The sequence below is a fragment of the Heterocephalus glaber genome, unplaced genomic scaffold, assembly GCF_053883595.1.
Source record: "Heterocephalus glaber isolate CG9 unplaced genomic scaffold, H.glaber_assembly_v1.0 deba00001826, whole genome shotgun sequence".
Classification (NCBI taxonomy): Eukaryota; Metazoa; Chordata; class Mammalia; order Rodentia; family Bathyergidae; genus Heterocephalus; species Heterocephalus glaber.
The window spans coordinates 324,443-343,044 of NW_028258489.1; the positions used below are offsets into that span (position 1 = coordinate 324,443).

General features: G+C 42.9%; 1 protein-coding gene across 4 annotated transcripts in view; it reads right to left on the reverse strand.

The window, feature by feature from the left end:
* Positions 1 to 13,410, reverse strand: part of Tbpl2 (TATA-box binding protein like 2) — a 34,577-nt gene extending 21,167 nt beyond the window's left edge. For 2 of the 4 annotated variants that reach the window (XM_013067921.3, XM_087204000.1), the window contains exons 1-5: positions 13,147 to 13,410; positions 10,532 to 10,992; positions 9,793 to 9,880; positions 7,331 to 7,422; positions 3,517 to 3,684 (exon numbers count right to left, since the gene is read on the reverse strand). In XM_013067921.3, coding sequence (XP_012923375.1) covers positions 3,517 to 3,684; positions 7,331 to 7,422; positions 9,793 to 9,880; positions 10,532 to 10,992; positions 13,147 to 13,197 — 860 coding nt within the window. In that variant the 5' untranslated portion in view covers positions 13,198 to 13,410. The remainder of the gene's footprint in view (positions 1 to 3,516; positions 3,685 to 7,330; positions 7,423 to 9,792; positions 9,881 to 10,531; positions 10,993 to 13,146) is intronic. The other 2 variants (XR_002391312.2, XM_021249233.2) reach the window with 1 other exon arrangement.
* Positions 13,411 to 18,602: the final 5,192 nt, after the last annotated feature.

Genomic DNA, 18,602 nt, shown 5'->3' on the forward strand with positions numbered 1-18,602 from the left:
TCACTGAAGAGACATCCTTGACTCTGAAAGAGTTCTGAAACATTTCAGTGTCCTCCATTGCATCAATCTCATTGACAAACCCTGAAAAGATGTCACATGCTAGACTTTAATCTCAGCCTGGAGGAAACCATGGCAAGCATGTGTTACTAAAGGGGTCTAATACACAGGTAGTGGAGGAGATTGTGTCCATGGGCAAGAGTGTGGGCCTGGACATCGATGGTGCAGACATAGAGGAGCTCGTTGAGGACCATAAGGAGGATATGACAATGAAAGAACTTGCTGAACTCCAGAGTGAGCAGCAGAAGGCGCTTGTTGAGGAGCATTCCACTGAGGAAGACAGGGAGGAGGTTAGCAGGGATGGGATAAAATCCATTATGGAAAAGTGGAATGAGCACCAGGATTTCTTTCAGAAGCACCAGCCCAACATATCTGTAATAAACAGAGTGTTGAATCTGTTGAACAATAACATGGTTTCTCATTGCTGGAGGGTTATACACAGGAAAAAGCAAGTGACATCAGGCAGATTTTTCATCAAAACTAACCCTGTAAGTAAAAGAAAGAAGAGAGGAAAGCCCTGAAGGAGGTCTCCACAGTGTCCTTATGGAGAGGACTCGCCTCCAAACAGTAGCCCCCTCCCCATCTACCTTCCTGTCCTCCACACCAGAAGTCACCTCAACCAACGGTAGTGTTCTCTCTCTTCACACTGTACTGTATTTTGCTTCATAGTTTTGTGATTAAAAAAATACATATGGTTCAGAACAGATTAACCTTACTTACATTGAACCTTATGGGAAAACGTGATTCGTTTTGCGACCAAAATCAGCTCTTGACCAAGTTCATAGGGGTCAGAAGAAATTAACCTTATTTACATTGAACTTTATGGGGAAATTTGATTTGGCTCATGGCCAGAATCATGGAACAAAATAAATTCCTCCTGAGGAACCACTGTACTAGCAACAAAGTCTTTCTCCTATAAGTGACTGCATACCTAAGCACAAAACAATAAATAAAAAGCAATAGAGCTGGGTGTGGTGCTACACACCTGTAATCCCAGCACTCCGGAGGCTGAGGCAGGAGGATCACCACAAGTTCTAGGCTAGCCTGGGCTACATAGTTAAAGGCCAGCCTGCACTACATAACCAGACCCTGTCTCCAAAAAAATACACAAAAAAACAATAGAAACAAGGGAACAAAACGCCTCCCCAAACTTCCAACTCCCCCAAAGCTGATGCATGGTGCAGTGAGGGGCAGAAAAGCAAAAGCCACACAGACCACATCTGAGAGGATAACAGAGGAGATTAAAAACAAAAAAAAACATCAGTCAGGTGCTTGATGGGCTCACAGAAATATAATCAGATAATGGAGGTAATATATCAATCAGTGGGCTTACAGAAGACACTAATCAAAAGCTAGCTGAGCTACACAAAGTGTTTACAAAACATGACCAGTTTAGCAAAGAACTAGAGTCCACGAAAAGGTTCAAAACTGAAATCCAGGAGATTGAAAATTATATTGAAAGTATGGGCAGCAGAAGTGATCAGTGTGAGGACAGAATATCAGAACTAGAAGTTAAGGATGCTTTCAAAGACCAATTGCTTAGAGATACCTTAAAAATAAGACATCTTCCTTGATAATACAGTAAGTCTCTCACTTATGAACAAGTTCCATTCTGGGAGAACATTCATAAATCAGATTCATTGGTAAATCTGATGAAGTAAGACTTATACACCTTTGAGACAAATATATAAAGCATAAAAAGTCAAACACACAAATACTGTAAATAAACTAGTTTTATAGTTACCTTTAAGTGGTGGTACAGTTCAACTGTAAATAAGCTATTTTCACTCTTGTTTCCATGGTTATTGCTTTGTGCTTCCTAGCATTCCCCTCCACATTGCCACTGCTTTTCCTCATGCTTCCAGACATCCTGGGCTCTGAGTACTGTTCTACTGTACACTGTCATGCTGTACAGTAAGCACACAGCAGCACAACTATAACAATGTCTGGCAGACACATGAACTACTTCTGTGATTTGTTCACATCTATGAATCTTTCTAGCACGAGGTCCATTTGTATCTGGGAAAGTTTGCAACTCAAATGTTCATAAATCTGGTACTTACTGTACAAAGACCACTAATCTGTAATTGGAATAAGTGAAAAATCAAAAGACAGTACAGAAGGCATAAAAATTTGTTTAAAGAAATGATGGCAGAAACCTTTTAAATATTTGGAAAGAATTAAGCATATAGATAAGCAATCCATGTAGTACTCCAAACAGCCACATTCAAAAGAGAACCTCTCCACATCACATCTGTCAACACCAGAAGTCCAACATAGGGATAGAATCTTAAAGGTGCTTAGAGAAAAGCAACAAATCACTTATGAAATAAACCCATTAGAATCTCAGCAGACTTCTCAACACAAACCTTAAAGGCCAGAGGAACTTGGAGTGAAGTGTTTCAAGCCCTAAAAGATAACAACTTCCAACCCAGATGTATATTTCCTGCAAAACTTTCTTTTAAAAATGATGAGAAATAAGGTATTTCCATGACAAAGAGACTCAAATTCATGAGCACCAAGTCAGCACCCCCAAAAATTCTCAAGAATGTCCTAGAAAGAGCAATGAAACAAACAATGCAAAAAAAAAATCTATTAAAATGAGTAACAGGGAGCAGGGGCATAGCTTGAGTTAATTGAAATTTCTTGTTTCAGTTTTTTGAGGATTTCCCCTACTGATTTCCATAATGGTTCCACTGTGATTCAGGATCAAGTCTGGAGCCTGGGCCCTGGCACAAAGCCCTGGAAGGGCAGGAATTCGCTTTTCCCTTCCCCGCCCCACACTGCTGTCCCTCCAAGATCACAGCTGCAGGGCAGGTGCACCAAAGCAGCTGCAGACAGCAAAGGGCACTGGCTGCATTGAAGCAGCTGTGAACCATGGGGATGCTCCTAAGGAACAGGAACACACCAAAAATGACATATGGTAGGATTAGAGCTACACAGCACAAGACAGCTAGAGAGAATCACACTCATAGGGCACACTACGTCAATTCTACTTACATCTCTCCAGCCCTCTGCTCCCTCAAAGCTGTCCGCTGCTTCCTATTTGCCCAGCCCCTGTCACACTTCTTGCCACCACCAGGTCCACTGGTCTGTATTTTATAAGTTTGAGGATCGGTGGGCCTCAACACAGGAGCCTCTAGCTAGCAGCACTGGCATCATGAGTGAGGTTTTCAGGACTGCAAATACGAGCCAGGTCTCTGGTGAACAGCCCTGCCACAAATATGGCACTGGTAAGCTGTCCAGGTGACCAATACACAAGTGAGGTGTGAGCAACACAACTGCAAAAGATTGAGCCCTGCAGGAATGGAAGAGGCCCCAGGCACAGCAGCTTAGCCCTCTGACCTACTATCCCTGCCCCCTTATCTCTCTTCATTTAATCCCATTTTCTCTGAAAACAGCCCAAAATGTAACATTAATATCATATTAATAGAGAGTCAAGTTTGGTAATTATCATACCTACTGAACTGCTGATGCGTGAGCACCAGACCCTCCAGCCTGATGGAAAATCTCACATCGCAGCTTCCAACCATGTTCTGAATTTTAAAATCGAGGAACTTTGCAGGGAAGCCCAGCTTCTGCACCACACGAGCATACTTTCTCGCTGCCAGTCGAGACTGCTCTTCGCTGGGGAGGGGCAGATGGGGTTAAAGACGTTCTGACCACCACACCTCCCATGATTCCCCTGTGCGCACATCACAAGCTTCTGATTGTGTTCTCACCGTGTTCACCTGGCAGGGTACGGCTCTATGAGAGGCACCTTCCTCCCAGCATCCTATGATCTGATACAATCTACAATGTTGAACCAGATTTTAATTTTTTAAAAACATTTGTGCCACTCAACATATATATATCTTAAAATACCACAAAATCTGCCCAATGTTCTCTTCTTCTTTTTTTAATGATATAGGGGATTGAACCGAGGAAGCACTGAGTTACATCCCCAACCTATTTTATTTTGAGACAACATCTTGCTAAGTTGCCCCGTTTGGGCTTCAATTTGCAATCTTCCTGCCTCAGCTTCCCCAGGAGCCAGGATCACAGGTGTGCCCAGTTGTGTTCAGGTTTTCTCACACAATTGTCATTCACCTCACACCCAGCACAAGAAGGAAATGCATCCAACTTTGTGGCTGTGTTCTTCAAGCATTTATCCTACCCCAACCCTAAATCCACATCAGGGAATGTAAATCGCTGAGATTTGAGGCCGAATATTCATTTGCTATCATTCCGCTGTTACCAGTAAAACACGGCATGTGCAGCTGGAGTGCCACTAAGGGACAGCCCCTGGGGCAAGGCGTGAACATCATTCTCCCCGTGGGACTGTCCCCCGTGCAGGGTGCAAATCAAATTCCTGGCTCTAAAGCCAATTTGAATCTGCTTGTCTGAACCACAGGAAGTGTTTGATCTCTGATCTAGAGCCTTCACCAGCACACTGCCCATCTTCATGTATTTATTACTTATGCACGTCCCTTCCAGTCACATGATTACCCTTATCCACTTCTAACTCCTGAAATGTCCTTAGCAGGACCCTGTCCCCAAGTTAACAATAAATAGCTTCCATTCAGAAAAACTACAGTTCGTTCAATTGTTCAACTATTTCCCATAATGTTAATCAATTCAAGTTACAAGAATTTGCATAGTTCTGTCATTTTGGGGGATATCAGCTGTGATGATCACATAGAAGTTTCCAAGGAAACAACAAATAGTTCAAAGTCTACATTTAGGTTCACTGTGCAAACATTAAAAGATAGATTAAAACCTTGGACTTTCATCACCAGCAGTAACAACCACTTACATTTGACTTTCTGCACTTTTCCCAAGCAAACACAACATCCTTCACTCTTGCTATTAGAACTAAAGAAAGTAAGTTTGGATAAGTTTTGGTCAGTAATACTGGTTATCTCTTACTAACCAGATTCTCAAAACTCACTATCCAAAACTCAAGAGCCAAACATATTTAAATAACAAATATCTATGCTTATCTAAACTTAAACCCAAGCTTTTACCATTGACTTTTAGAAACCAAACAAATTCAGATAGGAAAAGACAACTTGTGTAATATGAGTATATTTTACAATGAAAGTTAGATAATAAACCTGCAATTTAGTTGCCTACTTTTTCACCAGCCAGTCCAACTTAACATGTTGTGAACATCATTCCAACTTAATATACATGTACACTCAGCCAATATAATTGTACTTTATGACTTAAAATCAGAAGCCTATGACTGGATATTTAGTTTGGTTTTCCCTATTTTAAACAATGCTGGAATGAACACCCTTACTTATATCTTGCACAACTAACCAATAATTACTTAAAAGTAGAGATTTCTTGGATCAAGGATCAGAAGAGAAAGCCCAGAAATCTATTCAGCTACATTTAAAGAGCTTAATATGTAAAGGAAGTTCATGTGTGGTGAGGGGGAGATAGGATTAGAATGGATTCTTCTATAAAGGCACTAGGCAGTGACTTTGGCTTGAAAAAAATTATATTGCTCTGAAACAAAATTCTAGACTTGCTCCATCCAATTAGTTTGAGGTAAATTAAAATTCAAGGTAAATTAAATTTTCAGTTCCTCAGTTGTATTTGCTGTATTTCCAGTGTTCATTAGCCACTAGTCCATGGCTACCCCACTGGTCAGCACAGATACAGAACATTTCCATCATCTAGAGAAACCTCTAGATGAATCAAAATACCAACTATCTTTTCCCCCATATAAAGGAGGATCTCAAAAAGACCAGGAAAACATATGGATGTCAATATTTATATAATTTATGCAAGGGGAATATCTTCCTAAGCACAAACCAAATGCAGAAACCATGAATAAAAAGTCAGATGTACAATACACCCAGAAATCTAAGTTATGTTTAAATAAAGTCACTGCAAAACAATAAATAGTAAGTTAAAAAATATTTACAGCATAAAGTAATAAGAATACTTAAATGCACTGGGTATGGTGGTGCACATCTGTAGTTCCAGCACTGTAAGGACTACAAGCGGAAGGCAGAAGGATCATGAATTTGAGCTCGGCCTGGACAATTTAGTGACCTAGGAAGACCCTGTCTCAAAATACCAAATAAGGGCTGGGGATGTAGCTCAGTACAAAGACCCAATGTTCAATCCTCAGTGCTGAGATGGAAATAAATCTTAGATGCAAAAAGTTACCAGCAGCCAGGTGTGGTGGCGCACACCTGGAAGGAAGATTGCTGCAAGTTCGAGGCCAGCCTAGACTACATAGTGAGTTCAAGGCCAGTCTGCCCTACAAAACGAAACTCTATCTCAAACAAACAAACAAACAAAAACTACTATGACAGATATCGCCATAGAAACAAAAGACAAGTGTCTCCATAGAATACTGAGCAAAACACATAATGAGAAATTTAGATGCTTATGAAAAGATACATAATCTTGGTGGTAATCAAGGCAATGTAAAAGAACAAACTTTCGCTAATCAACTTGCCAAGTATAAATGAGTTTTTGTTTGTATGTTTTGTTTTTTGGTAGTGGGCATCAAACCCAGGGCCTTTCCAATGAGCTACATCCCCAACTGTTAAATTTTTTACTTTGAGACAAGGTCTTGCTCAGATGCCCAGGTTGGCCTTGAACTTGCCTCAGGCTCCACAATGCTGGCATTACAGGTGTACGCAACCGCACCTGACTATAAATACTGAGAAAATGAGCATGGTGCATTCTCAGGTGGGGATAAACTGGCACAACCTTCCAGGGTGACTGACTACCCATTTCCAGCACTGCTGAAGAGAGCAACTCTCCGGCATGCTAGGTGGTATGAGAACAGACAGCACTCCCAGCCTCAGCTTTGCAGGAGATCCGGGAAAGACAGGTCTGTTCAGGGATGCCTTGTGAGCTAATGCACAGGAAATATCTAACTCAAATAGTTCCATCCACTGATCCGCAATGAGCAAAATCCACAGTAACAATTTCTCCACTTACAATGTGCTTTTAACTTACAGCTTTTCAAACCTATAACATGCTTTGTCATTACTGAAGCTTTTCAAATTTTTCAATTCACCTTAAAAACAGTTGTAATAGCTGAGTTAACTCTCCTTGATTTAACAGAAGAGGCTGTAAAGTGTGGTGTATAACTCAACATTGTAAGGCTGAGTGATTTCAACTCAAAATTTGGCATTTCATGAAGTTAACCATTCAGCTAAGAAAAATATTGTGCTCCTACGTGCTTTCAAATATTAATGCCATGGCCTTTTCTTTCACAGTGAACTGCCTGTCTGATAAGGTTTGGGATGCTTCTCCATACCTTTTGGCTCCCGTGCAGACCATCTTCCCAGAGCTGAAGATGAGAGCTGTCGTCCTGGGTTCTCGGATCCTCATGATGACAGCAGCGAACCTCTGTGCACAAATGCCAAGAGGAAAACAACACAGAAGCCAGGAGAGAATCGGCCTCTGCTAGGAATTAACATGGCCCAGCTGGAAAGCTAGGCTGAATATGAAAACAGTCTGAAGAAACAGATTGGATGAGAGAGCCAACCAATGTCTGGATCTATTCTCTCCACATTAATAGAAATGATTTTGATTCTAAAGTATAATTTTAATAACAAGTAAAAGTAATTTTAACAGGTAAAATTTGAATATCTGTTATGCTGCAGATCCCATACTAAGAACTTTGCAGTTTTTTTCTCATTTAGCCTCTTTTTTTTTTTGGTACTGGGGATCGAACTCAGAACCTTGAGCTTGGAAGGCAGCTGCTGCAACCACTGAGCTAAATCCCTGGCCCTCATTTAGCCTCTTAATAGAATAATTTGAGTTATCCCTTCCTAGTGCATAAAGAGTTAAGTAGTTATTTAACTTCCAGCATTACACTGAAATGGTAAATTTAGGACATAAAACCGCAACAACTCAGACTGTTACATTGACATACTTCCTTTTTCTTTCAAAGACTCTTTGGAAAAGAGAATAAGAAGTAAAGTATGTTATGGGCCTCCCAAGACTCACAATGTACCAAACAAAATATAGAACAGAGTGTATATAATGATAGACGTGCTGAAGATGAAGGGAAAAGCTGCTTTGTCATGTTCTTGTTTTCCATAGCAGTTCTCAGTGCGGTCCCCAGATCAGCAGCATTGGCAAGCCCTGCAGGTATTGCCACTGGACTTCAGGGTTGAGGCCCACTGGTCTGTCACACTGACATGCGTTAAATGACCTGATGCTCCTACTTATCCACCACAGATGTTCTTCATCAAGTCTCCTCTCTGCGATAAACTGGGAATGAAACTGGGGTGGGTATCATGCAAGAATACGTGATTCATCTGTGCTACTCCACAAGATCATGGATCATTTCATGATCAGACAGGCAATTTCAGATTAAAGTATAAACAGATAAAGAACCCTAAGTCAGCACTACACGGAACTGGTCATGTTCTATTAATGTTTTTTTTTACATATGTGTACTAAAAGGTAAAGTTCACCTGGTATTCATTTTGTTAAATTCTTAAAGTAGCTTAGGTGCCACACCAGCATTCCTTTGCATGTTAAGTACAAAATCAGATAGATCCTCTCTATGCCCCCACAGACATACCAAGGAAAGGAAAATTAAATGTGGGCTCAGGATGGTGGAGAACATGCTTAAGATGCTGACTCTTTAATACTGTGATCAATCACTGCTGCTGCGATAGAATTCTAACTCATCACTGTGTTTCTATTCTTATCACAGTCAGTAGTATTAACTGTATAAAAAAGGAAAGCTATTATTGTTTGGGTAACATTAAATTCAGAAATCAGCAACAATACTATTGCAACAGCAAATACAGTTGATTCCTGGATTCTTACTACTATGATCCCAGAAGTGTTCCCCAATCTGTACTAAGCCAGTGGACATTTCCCCAGTAGAAACCAGGCCATACTCATGTTTGTACCCCAAGCACAAAGCCTGGCAAACTATTATATGTTAATTGGTTTGGCAAATCCAATGGTAAACAGGTCACTGAAAACAGGATTCCTGCCCTTGGCAAAGCACACACACAAAAAATCAAACTTTGAGGAGAAATAAATTCCTTGAATCTTACTTTAGTAATTAGAATTTAAACAATTTAGCTTTCTCAAATAAGACAACTTGCAAATGGAAAAGTACCAAAGTGTTGGCTAGGCGGGGAAACATTTAGAAACAAGTGTTTTCAGTAAGATGATGGCATTTTTTTTTTTTATTATTAGTACGGGAATTGAACTCAGGACCTTGTGCTTACGAAGCAGGAGGCAGCACCACTGAGTTAAATCCCCAGCCCAATGATGGCATTTTAAGAAAGCCATTAGGCTAAAAAGTAGTCATACTGAAAGATCTTGACTGACAAAGAAAAATCTTAAATTTTATTTTTTATAATTTGTTTCTTTGAGACAGTCTCATTTTGTAGTTCAGGGTGGTCTGGAACTCACTATATAGCCCAGGGTGGCCTCGAACTTGTAGTGATCCTCCTGCCTCAGCCTCCTGAGTGCTGGGATCACAGGCATGTGCCGCCACATCCAGATTTTTTTTTTAAAAATCTTAGTTTTAGAAACTACTAAAATACTGATTTATTCAGCACAATGAAATTATTTCTTATAACTTCAAAACTGAAAATGAGATAGTTAAATTTTTATATTGCCAAAACCTTTCACTAAAATTTTTTAAAGATAAAAAACAAAAGAATGACTCAATATCATAATCATAGGAAGCAAAGTAAATTTAAAGAAAAATGAATGGTTGCCAGCAATATTGAGAAGTCTTACCTTTGGATTATATTCTGCATTTTTGGCATGCAAGGCGATTTTCTTCAGATCTAATTTACAGGCCAGGTTTACAGTGGAAACTATGTTCCTAAAGAAACAAGTCAATTTAGAAAATTACATAGGATAGAATATAAAAAGACAAACCTATTAACTTCCTTATTTCATAGGTTATACCTTAGTAACTTTCAGAGGGAGAATTCTTTTCAATGTGAAATAGGGAGTAACATGGTCTTTGGTAAAGTGTGAAATCCCAATGTGCCAAAACAGTTTTTTCTAAAATTTCATGACTAAAATTAAGTTTTAAACCTTAAAAAAACTGCCTCAAAATGGAAGCCACAATTCCTAATCAATTTACAAATCAAATTCCATTTTGTGTCTTTCTTTACATCTTTTGTGCTTACCCAACCCTAAGCACAATTGTCAGCAACTTCAGTGTGGTAGTATAAACAAAACAATCCTTCAAGAATGTATGTATTGATTTTTCACCCTCCTTTAAGGGTTCAAGAATTAGTGCTTCATTTTACAAACAAACAAAATGTTTAAAACAATAACCCACTCAGAACTGATAAAGAATAATGAATCTGAAATCCTCTTTACACTGTTATCCTGAAATTAGTTGTCATTGCATTCAGGAATATAAAATGTGTACCCAGAAAAATCTCTCAATTTAAAAACAATGTAGTGCAAACATACACTAATTTTAAAAAGTGGCCAAATAAGAACAGACAGACACACTTACTGGAGTTGAGGCACAATGCCTGAGCGTTCCAAGGCTGGGGTCACTGGAGTCATGGGAGTCATGGCCACCAGAGGCAAGGCATCGGGGCTCGGTTTCTCAGCTGAGGGCTGGGCTGAGTCAGCAGCACCAGGGTGCAGATGTGCACAGGAATTTGATAAAATGCTGCTGTGTAAGCCCAGCTCATCATCCTGTTCACTAGGTAATGGCAACTTATTTTGATGACTTTGAGTGTTGCGATTTTCTTCAATTTCATGCTGGCTTCTGACAGCAGTCTGGTCTCTATTTTCTTGAGTAAGTTCATCTGGTAGGAAGCTAAGATCCACAGACGAGAAATCACTGGGTATGTCTTTGACTTCAAGATGTGACTCCGACGTAGTATCTGGGCTGGATGGGTTAGGTGTGTAGACGTCATAAGGAACAATTGGGCTGAACAGAGGAGACAAGGCTGGAACACAGTCATCCTGCACAGCTCCCAGAAGAGACAAACACAACAACACAGCAGTGTGTTACACCACAGGGAAGCCATGCTGGCAGGCAAGCCCTGCATTCTGTCTGAGAGGCAGTTGGAGATTGCTCATATTCATCCTCTTTCCACAAAGTCTCATTTGAACCTATTACAGTGTTACGGCACAGTTCATAGAAACAGGGAAGTTGATTTTTAAATGCAAAGAAGACATTTGTCACAAAATGCTTTTCCTACTTGCATGACATCCCTAGAAACTTGCCATTCTACATTCAATTTTGTAAGAGGCAATTGAGTAACCATGCTCTATATTGTGTAGACTCTGAACAGATTCACTGTATTACTTGAGTTAATTATAAATTCAGTTGACTTAAATAAGTTTAGTTTTAGAGAGAAAAATATGTGAAGTTAAGATACAGTCTTGAATGCTAACACTCAAAATGACCCTACATCATTTTTATCTAGTCAATGGAGAGATAAGAAAACATTCCAGTTACAAGAATTCACAACAGGAAGAAAGTAAATTTAAATGTTAAGAATAGTTTGGGCTGGGGTTGCAGCTCAGGGATTAAGTACTTGTCTTAGCATGCATAAGACTCTGGGTTCAATCCCAGCACCAAGAAAACCAAACAAAAAGTTTAAACCAGAAATGGTGGTGCACGCCTGAAATCCAGCCCTTCAGGAAGGAGGTGAGGCAGGAGACTTGCAATTTTAAGCACAGTATGTGCGTCTTAGTAATTTAGAGAGGACCTATCTCAAAAAAAAAAAAATTGTTTTTCAGGGCTGAGCATGTACCTTGGTGTAAAGGCCCTGGGTTCAATCTGTGGTACCATTTTAAAAAAAAAAGTTTAAATTAATGTGTTGTACTTCCACTCCAGAGAAGGAAAGACGGTGAGGAGACAGCGTGCACCTAAGGGAAGCAGCTGATGTAAAACTCATGGGTTTTATCATTGAAAAAAGTCCGTCTCCTTGCTACGTGAATTACCACCTGCTTCACCCAGCTGAGCCCTGACTGCCGGGCAACCTCCCCCTTAGATCTTACTTCCAACACCTGAAAGGCCATGCACAGTGTTGCGCCCCTGGAGACAAAGGTATCTGCGCTAACACAACAGCCTGGTGGGTCCTACTGAGTTGCTCTGGAAACATGACATTACTCTCTTGAAACAAGATTTCATGTGGAACTGTGTGCTCTGCCCGTCCCTCTCTACTCCAGTGTGTGGCCCCGGAAAACCGGCAGGGACCTGGCCCAACTCCTCAGCGGGGCCCTTCTCCTCTCTGTCTAGCTGGTGAGGGCCTCCGTGGGGTCTCCCTTTCCTCCTCCCTCCCATCAGGACACATCAGCAGGGGCAGAGCTGTCACCGCGCCACTGGACACACACCTGGGGTGCACCTGTCCCGTGCTCAGACCAGACCCGCTGCGTGGACTCTGCAGAGACGCCACCTCGGGGGTCCCAGCCCCACACCGCCGCTCTCACCTCCCCATCCCAGAGGTCGCCGCGGGAAGCCCGTGTCTCCCCCTCAGCGCCGCTCCATGCGCACGTGGGGTGCCCCACCCCGGCCTCCAGGTTGCATTCAGCCAGGCCCGGTGCTGGACTTTCGGTTCTTCCGAATTGCAGTCTGTGCCCCCGCGCCCCGAGATCCTCGCTTTTATAACAAACCCTCAGAAAGAAACAGTGGCTTTTTTGCTCCTTTTTGAAGAGACTGTCATCTTTTCTCCAACCCTTGACTCTAAAGGTTTGAGACTGGAGCCTGCGCGGTGTAGGGGCGCAGATCTGCGGCCCCGGTCTCAGAGGCAGGAGGGTCTCTTGAGCCCCGGATCAGGGCCAGCCTGGGCCATCTGGCGCCGCCGTGAGCCTTTGTCTCAAAATGTTAAAAAGGACTGGGCTGTGGCTCAGGGCAAAGGCCGCAGGTTCAATCCCTAGAACCTCATGCAGTTAACTGGGAGAAGCCTCAGGTGCCTTGAGGCACCCTTGCAACCCCGAGCCCGGAGCAGCCGCTTCTCTGGCCGGCGGTGACCAGACTAGGCCAACTCCCAGGCCCCACCCTTGTCTGCACAGCCGAGCGCGCGGGGAGGGATCAGGAGGTCCCAGCTGGGCGCGTGTGGCGCTGCAGTCTCCCGGGTCCGATGGGCCCGGAGTGACTCCCAGGCTCACCTGGGCGGCGCACTGGTCCAGGTAGAACTCCAGGTAGGGCGGCCCCTCCATGGGGCCGGCGCTGCGTGGCTGCCCTTCATCCACCGATGCCCTTTATCCGCGGGCGCACTTTATCGGCGGCGGGGCGGGGCCAGGCCGCACGGCTCACCTCGAGCACAGCTGAGCCGCGCTGGGGCCTGCAAGGCTGATTTTCTTCAGTGCTTCCAAATGTGGCCTTCGCCTCCGGAATGGCGGTGTCCGTGCGAGCAGCGTGCAAAGAGCGAGGTGGGGTTTGTGTCTCCTCAGCACAGGGGTGACTCTGAGGGCGGGTGCCAGGCATGGTGTTCTCAGGTCCTTGCTTTCCCCCGCCAATCTAAAGCCACCCACTGAAAGAGCTGGGGCTCCACAGGGAGGGCCCAGGTAGCTCAAGAAGAGAATGCAAAACCAAATATTCAGAGCGGTTTTCCCTTTCTGGAAATCATTATTTTAATTTCCAAAGCCACAACTCTCAGAAGAACTCAACTGTGCAAGGGAAAAAAAGTGGCACTTTTCGTGTGAGATTTTCAGACGTACGTGGAGACGCATAGCCTGTCTTTTCCACTCGACAGTGCTCTCCGAGGATAAGAATATGGACCCCTCCTTCGTATTTCTGTGCCACGTCCACCTGCCCCCTCCGACTGGGAGGGTGAGGGGCACTGTCCTCAGAACTGGCTTGAGAGGCACCAGGATTGAGAAATGACTCCAAGAATTGAATCACGAAAGAAATCTTACAGGACTTTTAATCAGGAATAAAGGAAACATTTGGATAAAACTGGAATAGTATACAATGGTATGTAATTTAATTTAGTGGTTTATTTTAAATGAGATAGTCTACCTACTAGCACTGCATGTGCCTATGTAGATCAGTAACTATTGGCTCTCAGTTTTGTGGTCAGACTGTTCTGGGCAGAATTGTGTCTTGAAAAAGTCACAGGCTAAAGCCTTAAGCCGGTATGACCCGTGTTTGATAAGAAGAGAAAGTTTGGGGCCGGGGATTTAGCTCAGTGGTTCTGCCACCTGCCTTGAAACCACAAGGTCCCACGTTCAATCCCCAGTACAAAAAAAAAAAAAAAAGAAGAAGAAGAAGAGAAAGTTTGGACACTCAGGCACCAGGATAGTTTGTGGACCAAGCTGAAGTCCATACAGGGCCCAACGAGGAGACAGCCATCTAGCAGAGTTCAGGAGAAGCAGAGCTGCCAACGCCCTGACCTTGACTTCAACTCCACCTCTGTGAGCAGCTCCTGTCCTTAAGCCTCCAGGCTGTGGTATTTTGCAGCTGTTACTGAGGTCCTTGGGCAGCCGACATCCAGAAAGAGATTATGCTCACTAAGCCAGTCAAACCAAGGAGTCCTTAGAAGGGCCTGTTGCCTTGCTGGGAAGGAGAGTCTACGTGTGAGGTGGATTTCCATGAGCAACGTTCTTCCCTGCTGGCTCTGGGGATGGATGGGCCAAGTTGCAAGCATCAAGCAGTGGGAATGACCTGTAGGGGCTCAGAGTGACTCAGATTTGATGGCCAGAAATGAAACTGGACCTCATCTGGTAGCTAGGAACTGGGTTTGGCCATCAGTGATGATAAACTTGGAAGTGAATTTTTCCCAGTGCTCCTAGAGATGCCAGTCTTTCTTTGATTGTAGACTCTGAGCACTGAACCCAGCTATGCTGTCCCCGGACTTCAACCTACATACCTGTGGGCTTATAAACTGTGTTTTTCTTGGTTTGGGGGGGTTGTTGTTGTTTGTTTTTCTGAGACAGGGTCTTGCTGTGTGGTTCAGGCTTGTCTTGAACTCCCTGTGTAAACCAGGATGACCCTGAACTCACAGTGATCCTCCTGCCTCAGCCTCCTGAGTGCTGGGATTACAGGCATTCACCACCATGCCCAGCTTTGTTATCAGTTTTGATTCTGACTTATTTTTGCTTTGGAATTTATAGTTTATTTATAGTATATTTATATATTTCAAATCTTCATATATTTTCAAAAGAAAAATAGAAACACACACCAAAAAACCTTACCCAAAAGTTCCAGTTTCTTTTTTCTTTCTTTAGTTTATTTTTTCTTAATTTGCTATTGTAAATAGTGGATAGGAGTATACGTAAACTTTTACCAAGCACTTACATGTACAAAATATTATTCTTTTTCTTTCATTTATTGCTATTAATATCTGCAAGTGAATAATGTAAATTAGGTGAATTATGTCCACATTCATGACGTTTGTTTTTTTGTTTTTTTTTTGGGCACGGGGGATTAAACTCAGTCCTTTGCCCCTTAAAATTTTTTATTTTAATTTAGAGTTTTGGTAAATCACTAAGTTGCCCAGGCTGTGTTCAAAGCTGTGACCCTCCTGCCCCAGCCTCCCAGATGCCACAATTAGGCATGTGCCACACTCCCACCTACACAGAGTCTTTAGGAGAGGTCAACTGTATGGAAAACATGCAGTTATTATCCCTCATGATAGAACGTCTTAAAATGAGCCCACATTAAATATAGGCTTTATGTAACGAAGAATGGAATTGCTGGTGACTAGTTGATATTTTCTGGACATTTTAATCAAATTTACTAATATCAGTTTAGGAAATTAAAAATAATGGAGCCAACAGCTTTTTTGCAGCTCTCAAACCATTGTGGAAAGCTTCGAGGTCTGTGCCAGGCCTCGCCAGTTGGAGGCACATGATGGTTGAGGTCTGTGGTTCTCTGGAGTAGCAGGGAAGTGGTTGGTCACCAGACTCGGAGTCAAGGTTAGAAAAGAGGAGTAGTCCTGCGCAGGGGTGGGTTCACAATAAGGTGTATTTCAAATTCCAAGAAGAGGTTTTGAATATTTCACCAGGAAAAAATGAGAAATTTTTGAGGTGATAGATATGCTAATCACCCTGAGTGAATCATTACAGTGTCTACACGTATCAAAAATCACAGTGTGGGGCCGGGGATTTAGCTCAGTGGTGCCGCCGCCTGCCTCTCAAGCGTAGTCTCGAGTTCGATCCCCGGTACAAAAAAAAAAAAAAAATCACACTGTGGACCCAAAATCTGCACAATTACTATGCGCCAATTAAAACAAGAAAAGTGAAGGAGCTTGTGTTGAAGGAATGTTGAGAAAGTGTTTCGCTAGGGGGCGCTCCTTCCTCTCCATGAAGGGCGTCCGGTAAAGGAGCAAACAGGGCTGAGGCCACAGCACAAAGGGGTGAGTGCATTCCCTGCGTGTTTTGTTTTGTTTGAAAGTGGTTATGTATCCATGGCAAAAAAGCAGAGTGTTCTTCTAAAAACAGATAGGACTAGTTACTTTATCGGTCAATGCAAATATATTTGTACATTTTATACAAGGAGATTCCATTTAAACGAGAACAGTGGCACACACCTGTGATCCCAACACTGGGAGTCTGGAGCAGGAGAATCCTCAGATCAAACTCAACCTGGGCAACTTAGCTACTTACCAAGACCCTGTCACAAAATAAAAATTAAAAAGTAGATCAGTGTGAAATCTCTAGGTCCCCCGAGCCTTGCCCCAACGCGCACACACACACACACACACACACACACACACAGCAGAAAAGAAAAAAAGGCTCAAGGTGGCTAAACAGGAAGTGCTTGTAGATGCATACTCATTCGCACTGCCTTGATGGGTGTGCACTGTGAAGGGGAATGTTGCTGCCTAGGAAATAACTGAAAAGCAAGGCCTTGCACGAGTGTAATAAGGTTTCCAGAGGCCCATGAGGAGAAGGCAGTTTGGTCCAGTGACCATCTTGCTGCATGCCTTGCTGCCTTTCTGCTAGGAGCCATAGACACCATTGTGATTGATTTCTGCAGGGAGCTGTTGTTTTCCAGAGAGGCACTTTGTACATGACAGCCTGCAAGTGGATTCAAGAATTGCTCAAAGGTCTTTTCTAGATCAATATTTGGGTGAATTCTCATCCTTTCCCGTAATCATTTGAAATCAAATACCGCCCTGTCGCTCACCCTTCCCCTTGTCAGTGGCTGAGGAACAAGGATGTTGGTGTCCAGGAAGGAGCCTTGGGCTGGCTCAGTCTGGGGGTGCCAGGGCCCAGCTCTGAGCACCATCTCTGCTCCGGCCTTGGCTCCCCACCTCAAAGCCCTGAAAGTCCCCAGCCACGGTGGCCCCCAGCCCTGTAACAGTGCCACAACTCTCAGGCACTTTCGCACAGGTGGCCACAGAGAAGACTTGTTGTATTTTAATTTTCCAGGAGAATGGATTAATTTCCTGTAAAATTACACAAGAATTAAAAATTCATAAATTCTTTTCTCTCCTCTGGCTAAGTCCTATTATGTCGTCTCTGTGTGAACTCTCCCATCAGAGTTCCTACAATAAAGAATCTGTGAATTATTTTTTTGAGCTCTGGAGATGGAACCCAGAGCCTTCACATGAGCTACATCCCCAGCCTCTATTTTATTTTTTGTTTTAAGAGTCTCACCAAGTTACTAAATTACCCAGGCTAGGCTCAAATTTGTGATCCTCCTGCGTCAGCCTCCCAGTGCTGTGATTACATGGGTGTGCCACCACACACAGTTAAGAATGTATGATTATTTATTTCTGTGGTACTGGGGATTGAACCCATGGCCTTCACCCTAAACTCTATCTCCAACTCATTTTTGTTTTTTGTTTTGAGGCAAAATCATGTTAACTTGCTCAGGCTGGGCTGGAACTTGCAATCCTCCTGCCTCAGTTTCCCAGCACACCAGTGCACCCAACTAGATTAGATGATTTTTTAAAGAGCATATTATAAATGGGAAGTGCTATTTATAAGCATAGTTTGGGCGCTTGTTGCATGGAACTAGAACCACATCAATCAGCACCAATTCTTGGCAGGACAGAATTGCCTTTCCTTCTCTCACACTGAGCACAGCCCAGGAAGCTGATCCCACTGCCCTGACTGTTCACAGCAGCACAAGCAGGTTGGGTTTCACAACACTTTCTCAGGACAGCACATGTGAGGACTCAGCTTCTGTCTTCGCCTGAACTTCACTTTGTACACACTGTGTGAAGAAATGAGTCCTTACAGGTGGCTATGCTTGCATGCTGTATTAGAGTGATGTTGGAAATTAACCCGCAATGGTCTTTTCCCACCAAATAATTATGTAATATTCAAAACTTTAGTTCTTATAGACATTCTTTAGCAACTTGAAGCACATTTACATTTACTAAATAAAATCACGTAAACTTCTAAAGTTGCAACTATTACCCTTCTGTGAAGAATCTGCCCCAGTGTTTCTAACCTGACAAATGCAAGAAGAATGTTACTTTCATTTTTGCAGTTTTGGAGAGAGAAAATGTGCCTTTCCCATAACATATCAGGAGGTGGGAGAGTGCAGTGGTTAAGAGGTCAGACTTGCCAGGTGTGATGGCTCAAGCTTACAATCCCAGCCCTTGGGAGGCTGAAGCAAGAGAATCACCATGAGTTCAAGGCCAGCCTGAACTACCATAGGGAGACCT